The 15,245-nt window shown below is 45.9% G+C and overlaps 1 protein-coding gene across 1 annotated transcript; it reads left to right on the top strand.

Moving 5' to 3' along the window:
* The first annotated feature begins 12,067 nt into the window (after positions 1-12,067).
* Positions 12,068-14,907, top strand: rrm2 (ribonucleotide reductase M2 polypeptide). The gene is made up of 10 exons (XM_079216342.1): positions 12,068-12,196; positions 12,388-12,456; positions 12,947-13,075; positions 13,154-13,270; positions 13,378-13,511; positions 13,593-13,687; positions 13,771-13,904; positions 13,980-14,084; positions 14,163-14,276; positions 14,530-14,907. Exons 1-10 carry the CDS (start codon positions 12,107-12,109, stop codon positions 14,680-14,682), a joined length of 1,140 nt encoding a protein of 379 aa, XP_079072468.1. The 5' UTR covers positions 12,068-12,106; the 3' UTR covers positions 14,683-14,907.
* Positions 14,908-15,245: the final 338 nt, after the last annotated feature.

Consider the following 15,245-nt stretch of genomic DNA (forward strand, 5'->3'; position numbering starts at 1 on the left):
TGAGCATTTGGATAAGCGCTATATAAATTAAATGTATTATTATATATATATATATATATATATATATATATATATATATACACACACTAAATATAAATAAATAGTATATTACGTTTATCCTGCCTTCAAAAATGTAATCAATTAACAGTCTTAATCAAAGTGTACTTAAAGTAACAACATTAAACTACTCATAATGCAGAAATGGACATCATGACGTATTATTATGTGTTCACACTGAACGTGACACGATTTGTCGCGTCGCGCTTGCCGCTTCAGTTTCGTCGCGTGAGTGAAAAGAGGGTATTCACACTAAACGCAACAAAGACAAATCGCGCCGCGACAAAGGGGCCGTGGCTTATCGCCGTCACTTCGCTCCGTGAAAAAGAGTTCTCTTTTCCGGTATCGACTATGGAATAAATAACTACTAGTTCTGCTTTATACTTGTTGTTGAAGTCCCAAAAATGTCGGAACATGAAACGCCCTCGCGTTTGGGTTCATAACACCATCCGTAGCCGCACACAGCTCGGTGAATTTCACCGACTCCTCCAGGAAGTGTGTCTGGCTTCTCTCCGTAAAACGGATACCGTTTCCTTCATCCACCATGGAAATAACCACTATTTCTGCTTTATACTTGTTGTGTAAACTCCACATACGTCGGAACATCAAACTCGTCGCTACAAAAACCATTGTTTTCCTATGGTACGGCGTTTTTCTAGCGTTTTTTCGGCGCCCATAAAAATTTAAATATTAGGCTTGTTCGAGATGAGCCAGTTCTGCGCAGAATCGATCGGCGGCGATCGGCGCGCAATGCATGCCGGTTAGATTTGTGTCCAACATGGGCTGTTTCGCAATACCAAGTACGCTAAGTACAGACTTGTGTACTTTTGGAGTTTGGACTTGGGAGTCCAGACTCCCAAGGACGGGAGGACGCAGGACAGTCTTTCTGCAATTGGAACAGCAGCTAACTTGATGATGTCCACCTCAGCTGTTGTTGTCATGAGTTACTCTGTTCTTCACTGTAAAGTATTTTGACAGTCAAACAAAATATGACAACCCTGCTTTTTTTGCACTGGTTTCACAGACACACATATCATTGTATATATATTGTGTGTATAAATATATATACATATATGTATACACAGATATATATATATATATACACACACATACACATATACACATATCCTTGTATATATATATTGTGTTTATAAATATGTATTTTATATATTGTAGCGTAGGTTTCGCGTCAACTGTTACAGGTAGACGTTGGGCGCCAGACAGGTGAGTAAGGTAATATGGCACCTTCTACTCATTTAAAATGGAAGCTACCTGAAATAGTTAGACGGTTTACCTGCTAGCTTGCTAACCCCGCTACAAAAGGATCAATATTTACAGAATACACAAACCAAACACATTTTCATTCACCTTTTACTGCTCTCCATGTCTTGAATACAACAGGTCAAAATCCGTGTTTGGGTTGTGTATTGTCGTTAAAGTTACGTTATGTTCCGCTACAGTGCAGTCTTGCTTGTAAAAAACCGTAACGTGGTGAAACATGCCGTAACCCCCCGGTCTGGTTCAGTTCACGCTGTCACTCATTAACGTTTAATTCGGCACACCGGCGGATCTGGCTTCAGGTTGTTTTTTTACTCAAAGTAGACTGAATCAAATCACGTAGTTGGGCTTAGCCAACAACGTCATTTCGTGGTCGTAAGAGGCCCAGAATGGAATAGTTTAGTTTAAGCTTGATGCAGAGCTGAGATGAGGTGGAGCTGGGCCTGGAGGTTTCGGTCAAAACAGACGTGAGAGGAGCAGTACAGCTTCCCTCTGTCCCAGTGTTTCATACATATTGATAAAGCAGCCTCTGCTCCAAGTAGATCAATTACAGTAAAAAAAGGGCTCACATTTGTAAAGCATACATGTGTATGTTTTTAGTGTCAGTCCATTTTAATCTAATTTGTTTAATTAACAGCTCAGGGATGTTCAAGGAGCAACCTGTTTGTACTTTCTGAACATGTTTTGCACTGTGAATTTGCACTGTCACTTCTGTTTTTGAACAAAGGGTTGGAAATGAATGTTTTTTTGCTTTTTTATCCGATTCATCGATTAATCGAAAAAATTATCAACCGATTAATCGATTATTAAAATAATCGTTAGTTGCAGCCCTACCAGTAACCTCCCACAGGGTCAGGTCCTTGCTTCCAACGGTTCTCCTGTCACCGTCTGGTTTTGGGATCCAAACTCCTCACTCTTTTGTTGGACGCACCATTAATCCACTCAGTCGGTTCTCTTACTTCTAGTTGCTACAGTGGATATCTGCTACCACTGTCTTCGAGCCTAAAAGTGACCAGAAACTAAATAGCGTACTTAGCTTCTCCTTGTATCCACTCTCACTCCTCTCTCTGATCTCCAGGCGCTGTTTAGTTAATTGATTGTTTTTTCCCCTCCCCCTCTCACAGGTGTGATCCTTTATTGTCTTTTTGGCTTGTAGCGTGTCTTGCCAGGGGAAAGAGGATGGTAGGGGGGAGAGTAGGAAAGGCAAGACCTCGCACCTAACTCGGTGGCACTCCGTCGGCTAATTATCCTAGTGATCCCGGAGGAAATGATAATCCTCATCCGATATTGGAATAACGCCTTCGGTCTTTTATCTCGCCCCGTGCTATATCGTTAGGTTTTTGTGTTATTTTCAAATTAAGTTATAGGTTTTGTCAAGGGTGTTTTACAGCTTGCGCTCTAGGTCCCCTGCGGTAGGCTGTAACTTGTCTCAACCCTTATCAAGCGGGTACGTATATCGTCTATACCTTCTCTCTACCTATTTTGACACCATCTCATCATTATGACAAACACTGCAAAAGTCTTCACCCAAAGATACTTACCTTAAGTCTCTTTGGTAGATTCAGTCGTCACCTCTATATCTCACGGTGGATGGACAGGGAAAGAGGGTTTAAATTGTTTTAAAGAACCAGAACCTTTTGTTTGGTTTCAGTCCCTTCCAAAGGTTAAGGCTAAGTTTTTATTCAAAGTTTATCCTAGATACTGAAAAGGAATCCTCCTCGCCAGGATATTCCTCGAGTGTTCAAGAATTGACAGAACAGGTTATATTACAGTTAAGGTTATTTATTTAGCAATTATACACATACATGAAATGCATACCTACAAGGCCTTGGACTCAGCTCCCCTGATGGTCTGCTCTGCATACAGTCTGCACACAGTCAGCACACCCCCAGAATGAGAGTGGGCCTCGTTCTCTAACCTACAATGGATATTTATCCCATTTCTGTGAGACTCCCCCTTATCTGACTTCCATATTTGTCTCAGTCTTAGTAGCGAAAAAGGGAGCTGAGTCCGTCTGTAATTCAGACATCTAGCTGACATCAGCAGCAAAGACAGTCTGTCTGTATCTAATCTGTTTAGCCAAGGTCAAAAGCGACTGAGAACTTGACCAGTTACGATTTCTCAGCTTCGCTCAGCTTCGAGACACATTCTTTAGTATAAGTGGGACATGAAACTTTAGTCAAAGTAAGGCAGTACAACATATAAATCATTACATTCTCTTCAATACAAAAAATTTAATTCAATCAAACAGTTTAAAAGTCACAAGCAACTAAGAGAAGGGGTTAAGTTTTTTAGAGCTGGTGAGTGAACACCTCTTCTCTCTTGTCTACTCCTGCACAGATTTGCCAGGCTCCCCCCCAAAACATGCATTCCTACTCCCTCTTTTATTCACCAGAACACATAAATCATCCTGTCACCAGAGTTGGACAGAGGAGGTTATTATCCATTATTATCCATCCATTATCAGCCGCTTATCCGGGGTCGGGTCGCGGTGGCAGCAGGTTCAGCAGGCCGACCCAGGCTTCCCTCCCACCCGCAACACTTTCCAGCTCATTCTGGGGGATCCCGAGGCGTTCCAAGGCCAGCCTGAAATAGAATCCCTCCAGCGTGTCCTCGGTCTTCCCCGGGGTCTCCTACCAGTTGGGCGTGCCTGGAAAACCTCTAATGGGAGGCGTCCAGGAGGCATCCTGACTAGATGCCCGAACCACCTCAGCTGACTCCTTTCGACACGAAGGAGCAGCGACTCGACTCCAAGCTCCCCCCTGATGTCCGAGCTCCTTACCCTATCTCTAAGGGTGAGCCCGGCCACCCTGCGGAGGAAGCTCATTTCGGCCGCTTGTATCTGAGATCTCGTTCTTTCGGTCACGACCCAGAGTTTGTGACCATAGGTGAGGGTTGGAACATAGACCGACCAGTAAATGGAGAGCTTCGCCTTCCGGCTCAGCTCCCTCTTCACCAGGACGGACCGGTACAGCGCCTGTTTTACAGCTGCAGCCGCACCGATCCGTCTGTCGATCTCCCGCTCCACCTTACCCTCACTCGTGAACCAGACCCCGAGATACTTGAACTCCTTCGCTTGGGGTAGGCAGTTTGTCCCCACCTAGAGGGAGCAATCCACCGGTTTCCGGCAGAGCACCATGGCCTCAGATTTGGAGGCGCTAACTCTCATCCCTGCCGCTTCACACTCGGCTGCAAAACGCTCCAGTGAATGCTGGAGGTCACAGTCCGAGGAGGCAAACAGGACCACATCATCCGCGAACAGCAGAGAGGCGATCCCGAGACTCCCGAACCGGATCCTCTCCGCCCCCTGGCTGCGCCTAGATATCCTGTCCATGAAGGTCACGAACAGGACCGGTGATAAAGGGCAGCCTTGGCGGAGGCCAATACCCACCGGGAACGTGTCTGACTTACTACCGAGGATACGGACACAGCTCTTACTGCAGGCGTACAGAGACCGGATAGCCCGTGACAACGGGTCCGGCACCCCATACTCCCGCAGCACCGCCCACAAAAACCCCCGAGGGACCCGGTCAAAAGCCTTCTCCAAGTCCACAAAGCACATGTAGACTGGTTGGGCAAACTCCCAGGACCCCTCCAGTAGTCTTGCAAGGGTAAAGAGCTAGTCCACTGTTCCACGACCGGGACGGAATCCGCACTGCTCGTCTTGAATCCGAGGTTCGACAAGCGGTCGGAGCCTCCTTTCCAGCACCCTGGCATAAGCTGAGCAGTGTGATGCCACGATAGTTTGAGCACACTCTCCGGTCCCCCTTCTTGAAGATGGGAACCACCACCCCGGTCTGCCAGTCCATGGGCACTGTTCCCGACCCCCACGCGACACTGAAAAGGCGTGTCAACCAAGACAGCCCAACAATGTCCAGCGCTTTCAGCATCTCAGGGCGGATCTCGTCCACCCCTGGCGCCTTGCCACCAAGGAGCTTTTTGACTACCTTAGCGACCTCTGCCAGGGATATGGGAGAAACCACCCCAAAGTCTTCCGGCGCTGCCCCCTATCCGGGGGACATGTTGGCCGGGTTTAGGAGTTCCTCAAAGTGCTCTTTCCACCGCCCGACGATGTCCCCAGTCCGGGTCAGCAGTTCCCCCCCCCTGCTGAGAACAGCCTGGGGAAGCCCCTGCTTTCCCTTCCTGAGCCGTCGGATGGTTTGCCAGAACTTCCTTGAGGCCAACCGAAAGTCCTTCTCCATGGCCTCCCCGAACTCCTCCCATGCCCGAGTTTTAGCATCCGCGACCATTGCAGCTGCAGCCCTTCTGGCCTGCCGGTACCCGTCAGCTGCTTCAGGAGACCCCTGGACCAGCCAGGCCCGAAAGGCCTCCTTCTTCAGTTTGACGGCTTCCCTTACCCCCGGTGTCCACCACCGGGTTCTCGGGTTGCCGCCACGACAGGCACCGATGACCTTCCGGCCACAGCTCCGAGCAGCCGCGTCCACAATAGAGGCTTTGAACATGGTCCACTCGTATTCCATGTCCCCAGCCTCCCTCAGGATTTGTGAGAAGTTTTTCCGGAGGTGGGAGTTGAAGACCTCCCGGACAGGATCCTCCGCCAGACATTCCCAGTTCACCCTCACTACACGTTTGGGCTTGCCAGGTCTTTCTAGCCGACTCCCCCGCCATCTGATCCAACTCACCACCAGGTGGTGATCAGTTGACAGCTCTGCTCCTCTCTTCACCCGAGTGTCCAAGACATACGGCCGCAGATCAGATGATACGACCACAAAGTCGATCATTGATCTCCGGCCTAAGGTGTTCTGGTACCAGGTACACTTATGAGCCACCTTATGCTCGAACATGGTGTTCGTTATGGACAAACTGTGGCTAGCACAGAAGTCCAACAACAAAACACCATTCGGGTTCAGATCGGGCAAGCCGTTCCTTCCAATCACGCCCCGCCAGGTTTCTCTGTCATTGCCCACATGAGCGTTGAAGTCTCCCAGGAGAACTATGGAGTCGGCAGGCGGCGCCCTTTCCAGGACCCCTCCCACCGACTCCAAGAAGGCCGGATACTCTGAACTGCTGTTCGGTGCATAAGCACAAACAACAGTCAGAGCTTTACTCCCTGCAACCCGTAGGCGCAGGGAGGCGACCCTCTCGTTCTCCGGGGAAAACTCCAACATAGCGGCGCTCAGCCGGGGACCGTACCAGGGGCTGACGCCCCGGACAACATAGCTCCCAGGATCACTGAGCCACTCAAACTCCTCCACCACGTTAAGGTGGCCATTCATTGGAGCACAGAGGAGGTTTCACTACCTTATTTGGTAATACTGCCAATGCATGCTCTTTAACAAAGGAGAGAACATTTAACACATCTCATTCAAAAAGAGTATATAACATAGCAACTTATAGCGTCCTATGAATTTTATGTGGTCTAATCACAAACTATAATTAAAATGAAAACCAAACAGTATATATATATTCAAATGATTATATAGAAAAAGAAAATGATTATACGGTTATAATAGTTAGACCTTTTTACTTTCATATTTTTCCTCGGACACTCAACAGGCTCCACCCCTTTTTCCTGTCAGGGAGTGAAAAGGGCTGTTCTGTGCTCTTAATTTTCACTCTCTATACTACGCTACAATATATACTTATATATTTATATAGATACACATGTAATTGTATATATAATATGTTTATAAATATGTATTTTATATACACAGTTATATATTGATATAGATACACATATAATTGCAAACAATTCGGTCAAAAGTAATAAGACACCGCTGGAGTTCAGAGTAAAAGTTAAATTAAAATCTTAAGTTATGAATCTTAACCTTTCCCTCAGTAAAACTGATTTAATGTGACTGTGAATAAATAATTCAATAATAAAGTTTGCTCGTTAGATCCTCAAAACCAAATTATATCTCATGTTTAATCGATACGGAGACATCAGAGCCAGCGGATCATTTCAAAAAGTCCAGCCTAGATCAGGTTGCTCTCAGCGGGCAGTAGAGCGCTGACCGCCGGTGCCAGCGGGTAGGACCTCAAATCTTCGCCGTATCTTTGATGCTTAAACAACTAAGTTCTCGCCTGAAAACATCCTAAAATTACATTTTGTGACTCAACAACGGTAGTATTCAATGTCAACTTTCAGTTGTGAGTTTTCTCATCTGCCATTGTTCCCCGTTTGCTGGTCCGAAATGCATTCTGGGATATTGGCCGTCTCAAGTACGCTCAAGTCTGCTCTGATGCATCCCCGGTAAAATGGGAGGATCAAGTCACATCCGGACAATTTCACCGTGCTTGGCGAGAAACAGACTTTTGAATTGGAACAGTACTTGGGCCGCGACTGATGACGTTTCACGAGACCACGAGAACACAAGTACAGAGAAGAACGCATATTGAGAAACGGCCTTGGTCCCGACTTGCTCTGACGTCATGCAAATGTGGTCAACGATAATCGCACGAGAGCAAGCCGGCCGTCGATTGCAGAGTCAGGCGCGGCAGTAGCTCTCCCCCGACTGCGTGGCCCAGTGCATGATGGGAAACACCTGGCTGTTGCCACATCAGAGAGCGGATTGGCTCTTAGATCTGACAGCAAACACCACGTGTTGGAGAAAATTCTTATTTTATGTGTAGTTGTAATACTTAACGCTGGATTGTTGACTATTCGTCTCATGTTTAATCTTACAGCATATCTTGTGTGGTTGTTAATAAAAAATTGTATTTATACAACACACATAAAAAACAGTAGTAATGTATTTCACAGGCAGACATAAAAGAACAAAGGATGCAGCTACACACACATTTCTACATATAATAGCACAAATAGCGCGTTTGACACGGGGCGAACAGAGGGAAGGACGCGGGGCGAAGTCGCGCGAGTTGAAATTTGAGTTGAGAATCAGCGTTAAGAAGCTCCGCCCGTCACCACCGCCGACTTGCTGTTGCAGAATCAAACTGCTGCTGCTACGCCAGAAGTAGCGCTGGTAGCGGCTTCATTCTTCATTTCATTATTCTTCTGTCTATTAGAGTTCAGGTTGTCCGAGGTCAGTTTAACAAATATTGTCTGTGAGAATTATGCCTGAAGTTTCTGTGAGAAACGTTCCTCAAGGTTCCACGCTTTGCACTACAACACTCACACCTGTTTATCAATATATTGACATTAGGGAAGCAGACTGGTCGTTGCACGTTCCAGTCTTGTGAGAAAAGATGAGATCACGGGATTCTCCTCTTGACAGGACAGAGCGAATCAGATGTTAGGACGAGGCGAGATGAACCTGTGACGATAACCTGTGTATGAAAGGCCCCACTTCCGTTTGTGGGGCAGTTGTTCTTTGCCCAACCTGCGTGTTGGCTGTACCACTCACTGCTTTTGCAACTGCAGAGCTTATTACTTCACTTGTGATCAGTTTAGAAATAAATTCCGAGAACGACAGAAGTTGTTTGACTAAGTTCTTCCAGACGCTACACCATACATCCAATAATTGATCACATGCTTTCAAGTCTTGCTGAATCAAACTGCTGCTGGTCTGCCTGAAGTAGCGCTGGTAGCGGCCGTCATTCAGACACTGTTGTGGGACTACGGATAATATTATGAACCCAGACACGATGGTGTTTGATGTTCCCACATGTTTGGGACTTCCGCAACAAGTATAACGCAGAAATAATGGTTATTTATTCCATGGTCGAAATGAAAGCTCCTTTCACCGAAAGAAGCGACTGCGATAAGCCACGGCCCCTTTGTCGCGTTTGGTGTGAACACCCTCGTTTCACTCGCGCGACTAAACTGAAGCGGTAAGCGCGACGCGACAAATCGACCCTGTCTTCATTAAAGGACTTGTCCAGAGGTTCACAGACAGCATTACAAAAATCAGGTAAATAACTATATTGTAACGGACTGAGTGACATGTAATGTTAACCTATTGTGTTTAATGTGTTATTGTGTTTACAGGAAGAAGTTGTTCTAGATAAGAAGACTGGTTATTGTAATTACTGGGTTCAGGAGGTCAGTGAATGTCCCATGAGCTGTGTAGCTTGTCAGTCATCGTAGCTACCTGTGAGCGTGCCTGTGATTGGCAGAGTGAGTGAGGTGGGATGTTCTTGCTGTGTTACGAGCCTGTGGAGAGGAGGCTATGACCGGGAGTGTGAAGCATGTTACGAGGTTTTGACTGTTGTTTGGGCGTAGGCTACGGCCCACAGTAGCCTGTTCTGTAGTTAATAAACACACAATAAGCAAGCTAACGTCTCGTAGCTTTCCTCACCCAGGGTACAATATTTACTACTAGATATTGTTAGAAAGATGAGTTGCTCACGTCCAACAGTCTGTAAAAGCCTAAATGGGCCTAGTCATCAAAGTGAATGATTATGATAGAAAACATCACAATGACATTTGTTTAAATATTTTAGAAGGAAAACCTTCATTTCTATAAAAAATGCAGGTAGTTAATAACATGCTTATTCAGGTGTCCACCAAGTCAATTTCTAGAAGAGGCCTAGTTGTTTTTGAAGATAACAAGTTGGCAACTATTCAATAACATAGTCGACTGTTTTCTGAAAAAGGGAGGACAAGCTGGCAACTGACCTTCTAATACATTTTGATGATGTAGTTATAATTTCCAATCATCTAAAGTTATTTGTAAGATTTTACATACATTGTATTTTTGAAATACTTGACTTGGACATAAGCATGTGTTCAATCAGAATCACAACAAAATAGCTTTATTGCAAATTTAAGTTGATTTATCTTTTACAGGTATGTGATACCATCCTGATGCAAGCCAATGAGCGGTTCTCCTTCACCCAGCACCTCGTCATGAGAACAGTGAGTTCAAGGCTTGCAGTGGTGCAGTGCCCATGTACCAGTTTTTCATGGAGAACAACCTACAGAGCACCTTCACAGAGACTGCCAGTCTTCTCAGGATCCTCATCACCACACCCATCACAACAGCTGAATCCGGGAGGTGTCAAGACCTTTCTGAGAGACACCATGACACAGGATCGCCGTAATGCTCTGGCTATGCTCTCCATGGAGTAGAAATTTGTCAGAAACATGCCTGACTTCAATTGAGAAGTTTGCCACTCAGGACAGAAGAGCAAAATTTCTTTACAAATGATCTGTCATAAAAACATGCAGGTTTCTTCACCGCACTGATTGGGTGTTTCCCCAACAAACAAGGTTCATAGGGGCATCTTAAAATATGAACTTGTTCTATTAGACTATATATATATATATATATATATATATATATATATATATATATATATATATATATATATATATGTATATATATATATATGACATTTTATTATAATATATTCATGATATTTATGATTATGATTATTTATGTTATTTATATATCAAATTATACTGACTATTATGATATATATATTAATATACTGAGAATAAATATACTGAGTTTACTGATAAAAATGTAACTGCAAAGTAGTAATGTGTTTTTGATACCTTTTTTTTGCATTGAATCATACTAGGATGTTTGCTGAAATTGATTGGTTGGCCTTACCCAAAAAAATAATCCACCAGCCGCCACTGATAATATGGCTGTTTAACTTCTTGAGAGACTGGTTTAATAGAAAGGGTATTTAATGGAACAGCAATGTCCACAGGATCCACAAGGGGGCAGCAACGCAACAGAGCGGGTTCAGGCTGCCGTAATACCCCAACGAAGAAGTCTTCCCAGCAGCCAATCAGCGCTTTCCCTTCGGCGGGAAACAGGAAACAGCTGGTGTATCAGATCCGCTTCGCTTTTAGGGAGGAAACCCACCTTAAAACGTCTAATTTTAGATGAAAGATGACATAAAACTGTAGTTTCAGAGCCCGAAACCTGAAGGGATGGAAGGTACAACACGTCAAAGACACAATTATTACCAGTTATATAGCGAAATAAGAGAACATCTCCAGGGCTCTCAAGTGTCACGCATTGAGCGTGACTGTCACGCATTTCGGTCTTAAGTCACGCCCTCCCGCCACACATCGTATTTCTCACGCTGAAAAAAACCTCTAGGCTATTTAATGTGCCGCAGCGCACAAACATGACCTGGTCGCGCTGCCCTCACCATGGAGGAATCAAGCACGTCTCTCCCGAATCCCCTGCCAATCAATAAAAAGAAATGGGCTACACGAACAGCCAATCAGAAAAACGTATCTGTTGTATCTGGGTAAAATGTAATCCCGGCCGCGCCTCCGCCCCCCCCCCCCCCCCCCTTCGCTTTTAGGGAGGAAACCCACCTTAAAACGTCTAATTTTAGATGAAAGATGACATACAACTGTAGTTTCAGAGCCCGAAACCTGAAGGGATGGAAGGTACAACACGTCAAAGACACAATTATTACCAGTTATATAGCGAAATAAGAGAACATCTCAATTTAACTTGTGACTGTAGCATAGGTGTTACACGTATTATCGTCTTTTGTATTTGTTATTACGAGTTTAGCGGTTTTAACAAATGCATGTCTTTGTCCAAATCTAAATAGTTGTGTAAACGCTCATTTAAATAGTTTTGTAACGTCTCTTTCGGGAAGTTTCTTAACCCCCGCACGAACAAAGCCGAGTGAGTTTCCGGCCGCAGCTGTTCGGGCGGCACGTGAGCGTGGCTTCTTCCCCTGATTGGCTGCGTCAGCAGCGTCACTTTAAAGAGCTGGAGCTCGCGCTGCGTTCCTATTGGCCGGCTGCGATCTGGCGCCAGTATTTCAATGAGAGGCTCGCGCACAACAGAAGCCGCTCCAGTCCTCGCGCCTCGTCCTCGCTGCTCCGGTTTTAAACTCTTTATTCGTAAATTATATTTTATTCTCCACGATGCTTTCTGCTCGCGCTCCTCTCTCGGTGAAGCACGAGCCGTCCCTCCGCGGGCAGATGGACAACATGGCGCTGGACAAAGAGAACACGGTGAGGACCGGAGAGCAACCGGACGACGTTTAACCAGGAAAACGTCTCGACGACTGTTGAGCCTCTCCGGGGACATTTATGTGGATGTGTTTTCACGTGTACTTCAATCAAAAAGTATTCGTTGTGTTTTCACGTGTACTTCAATCAAAAAGTATTCGTTGTGTGTAAAAGTATCCTTTCGTGTCTTTCAGCCACCGAGTCTGAACACGAGCCGCATCTTGGCGTCTAAAACCGCGCGGAAGATCTTCTCCGACGTTCCGGTGAGTCCAGACCCCACGTGACCCCCAGGGTCTCCATCTGACGTCATGTTGTTTATTCATGTTCCCGGGTTATTTCTTTGTGTTGCTGGTTTGGCGCCTAAACTGTCAGTTCTGGCGCCAGAACTATCTGTAGCTAGCTGTTCATTAATAGTCAATGCTTTTTAATTGGCTGCTGTATATGTCGATGGTTTCAGAAATATTTATTCTATTAGATCCAAATGTGTACACTTTTTTTTTTTTTTTTTTTTTTTTTTTTTTTTGGTTTTTAAATTCTTTTTAATTGGCAGTTCAGACTAGATGGAACAATAATAATCTGTAGTTTGTCAACATTATTTCCTCTTTACACATACATGTGTTAACTCTTTAGTTCACTTATTGATTAATGTACAGATTGAATGAAGTTGTTGGGTCTGAAGATTAGTTTCTGTGACTGATAATAATTTAAAGCACCAGAGACGTAGAGTGTGTAGTAACCCGTGTGTCTCTGAAGAGCGGCGGTGAGGAAGAGGAGCCGCTGCTGAAGAACAACCCTCGGCGCTTCGTCATCTTCCCCATCAAGTACCACGACATCTGGCAGATGTACAAGAAGGCCGAGGCTTCCTTCTGGACCGCAGAAGAGGTGAGTGGAGACGACCCCTGTGGGGGCGGGGCCTGCAGGTGTCAGGTGGCGTCATGTTCACTACCTGTCTCTGTTCAGGTGGATCTGTCCAAGGACCTGCAGCACTGGGAGTCTCTGAGGGACGAGGAGCGCTTCTTCATCTCTCACGTGTTGGCGTTCTTTGCTGCCAGCGACGGCATCGTCAACGAGAACCTGGTGACTATATATATCTGTGTATTTATATTCTGAATCACAATGACAACTTGATGCTGGTCTAGTGCTCGTCTCTGATGGGCTCCCGCTGTCCTCAATGTGACCACCAGGTGGAGCGCTTCACACAGGAAGTGCAGGTGACGGAGGCCCGGTGTTTCTACGGGTTCCAGATCGCCATGGAGAACATCCACTCTGAGATGTACAGCCTGCTCATCAACACCTACATCAAGGAACCCAAAGAGAGGTGAGCTGGCCCTCGTCGGTCCCGGCCTCTGGTCCTCGTCGGTCCCGGCCTGTGACTGACGGTGCGTTCACTGACCCACAGAGAATACCTGTTCAACGCCATCGAGACTCTGCCATGTGTGAAGAAGAAGGCCGACTGGGCGATCAACTGGATCGGCAATAAGGACGCCAATTTCGGTAAAGCGGCTCTCTGAGGTTCCCGTTGTGGGTCGGTATTGATCCGGTGTAGAGTACTGATCCTGACTCTGTGGTTCCCCTAGGGGAGCGTGTGGTGGCCTTCGCCGCCGTGGAGGGAATCTTCTTCTCTGGGTCCTTCGCCTCCATCTTCTGGCTGAAGAAGAGAGGCCTGATGCCCGGCCTGACCTTCTCCAACGAGCTCATCAGCAGAGACGAGGTACTGCTCTGTTGCTGGTTTCTGACTGGTCTGTTACTGGTTTCTGTGTCCTGACTGGTCTGTTCCTGGTTCCAGGGTCTGCACTGTGACTTTGCTTGTCTGATGTTCAAACATCTGGTGAACAAGCCGTCGGCAGAAAAAGTCACCAAGATCATCAAGAACGCCGTCGAGATCGAGCAGGTTAGTGGACACGTTGTGTTTTCTGTGCTGCTGCTTGAACTGGTTTCACTGGTCTAACGCTGTTGGTTCCGCTCCCAGGAGTTCCTGACGGAGGCTCTGCCAGTGAAGCTGATCGGGATGAACTGCGAGCTGATGAAGCAGTACATCGAGTTCGTGGCCGACAGGCTGATGCTGGAGCTGGGCTTCACCAAGGTAAGCTCCTCCCAGCAGAACCACAGCTCCCAGTACACCAGAGGGTCCGTAGTGATGAGAAGCGCAGGGGTACGGACCTCGGCCGACAATGGGGGCCGAGTGCTGCAGGGTTCTGCTCGGAGGACGAGTGGTTCTCCGACGGGGCGCCGGCGGCACGAAACAGACGCTGGTCTGAACGGACCCGGCTCGCCTGTATTCCGCTAGAGAACCTGAGCTGAATAGTCTGACCTGGGTTCTGTATTGTGTTCTGCAGATCTACCGGGTGGAGAACCCCTTTGACTTCATGGAGAACATCTCTCTGGAGGGGAAGACCAACTTCTTTGAGAAGCGCGTGGGCGAATATCAAAGGATGGGCGTGATGTCCGGAGCCTCTGACAACACCTTCAGGCTGGATGCCGACTTTTGAGGACATAAAAACACACTTTTTAGGCTGGAGGGGGCCAGAGCCTCAGTCAAATACACACCATTAGGCCATTTGGCTTAATAATAAATGAGCTTTTCAGACGATCGGAGTACTGACGGAACAAACACTGCAGCTGAACACCCAGACCAGCTATTCATGTCTGGATCAGAACCCTGGTTTTAATCTTTTTTTTAATGTGTGTGTGTGTGTGTGTGTGTGTGTGTGTGTGTGTGTGTGTGTGTGTGTGTGTATATATATATATATATATATATATATATATATTAAACTTGCTATATTAGTACGTTTTTACATGTATGTTTTGTACAGTTTTTTTTTTTTTTTTTTTTTTTTGGTAATAAAACTAAATAAGAATTTACCATCTTTTAAAGAGGATTCAGAAAGTTATCACCTGATAAATATAACGCACAACTTGTGTTTTTAATATGATTATCAGAGCTTTTAAAGTACCTGACCTTATTAAACTGGACAGAGCTGTGTTTCCAGTCTTTAAGCTAACTAGCTTCATATACCGCATGAATGTGCAACTGTTTTAATGTTGAAGTTGA

Source organism: Taurulus bubalis (genome assembly GCF_910589615.1).
Source record: "Taurulus bubalis genome assembly, chromosome: 3".
In the NCBI taxonomy this organism is placed as follows: domain Eukaryota; kingdom Metazoa; phylum Chordata; class Actinopteri; order Perciformes; family Cottidae; genus Taurulus; species Taurulus bubalis.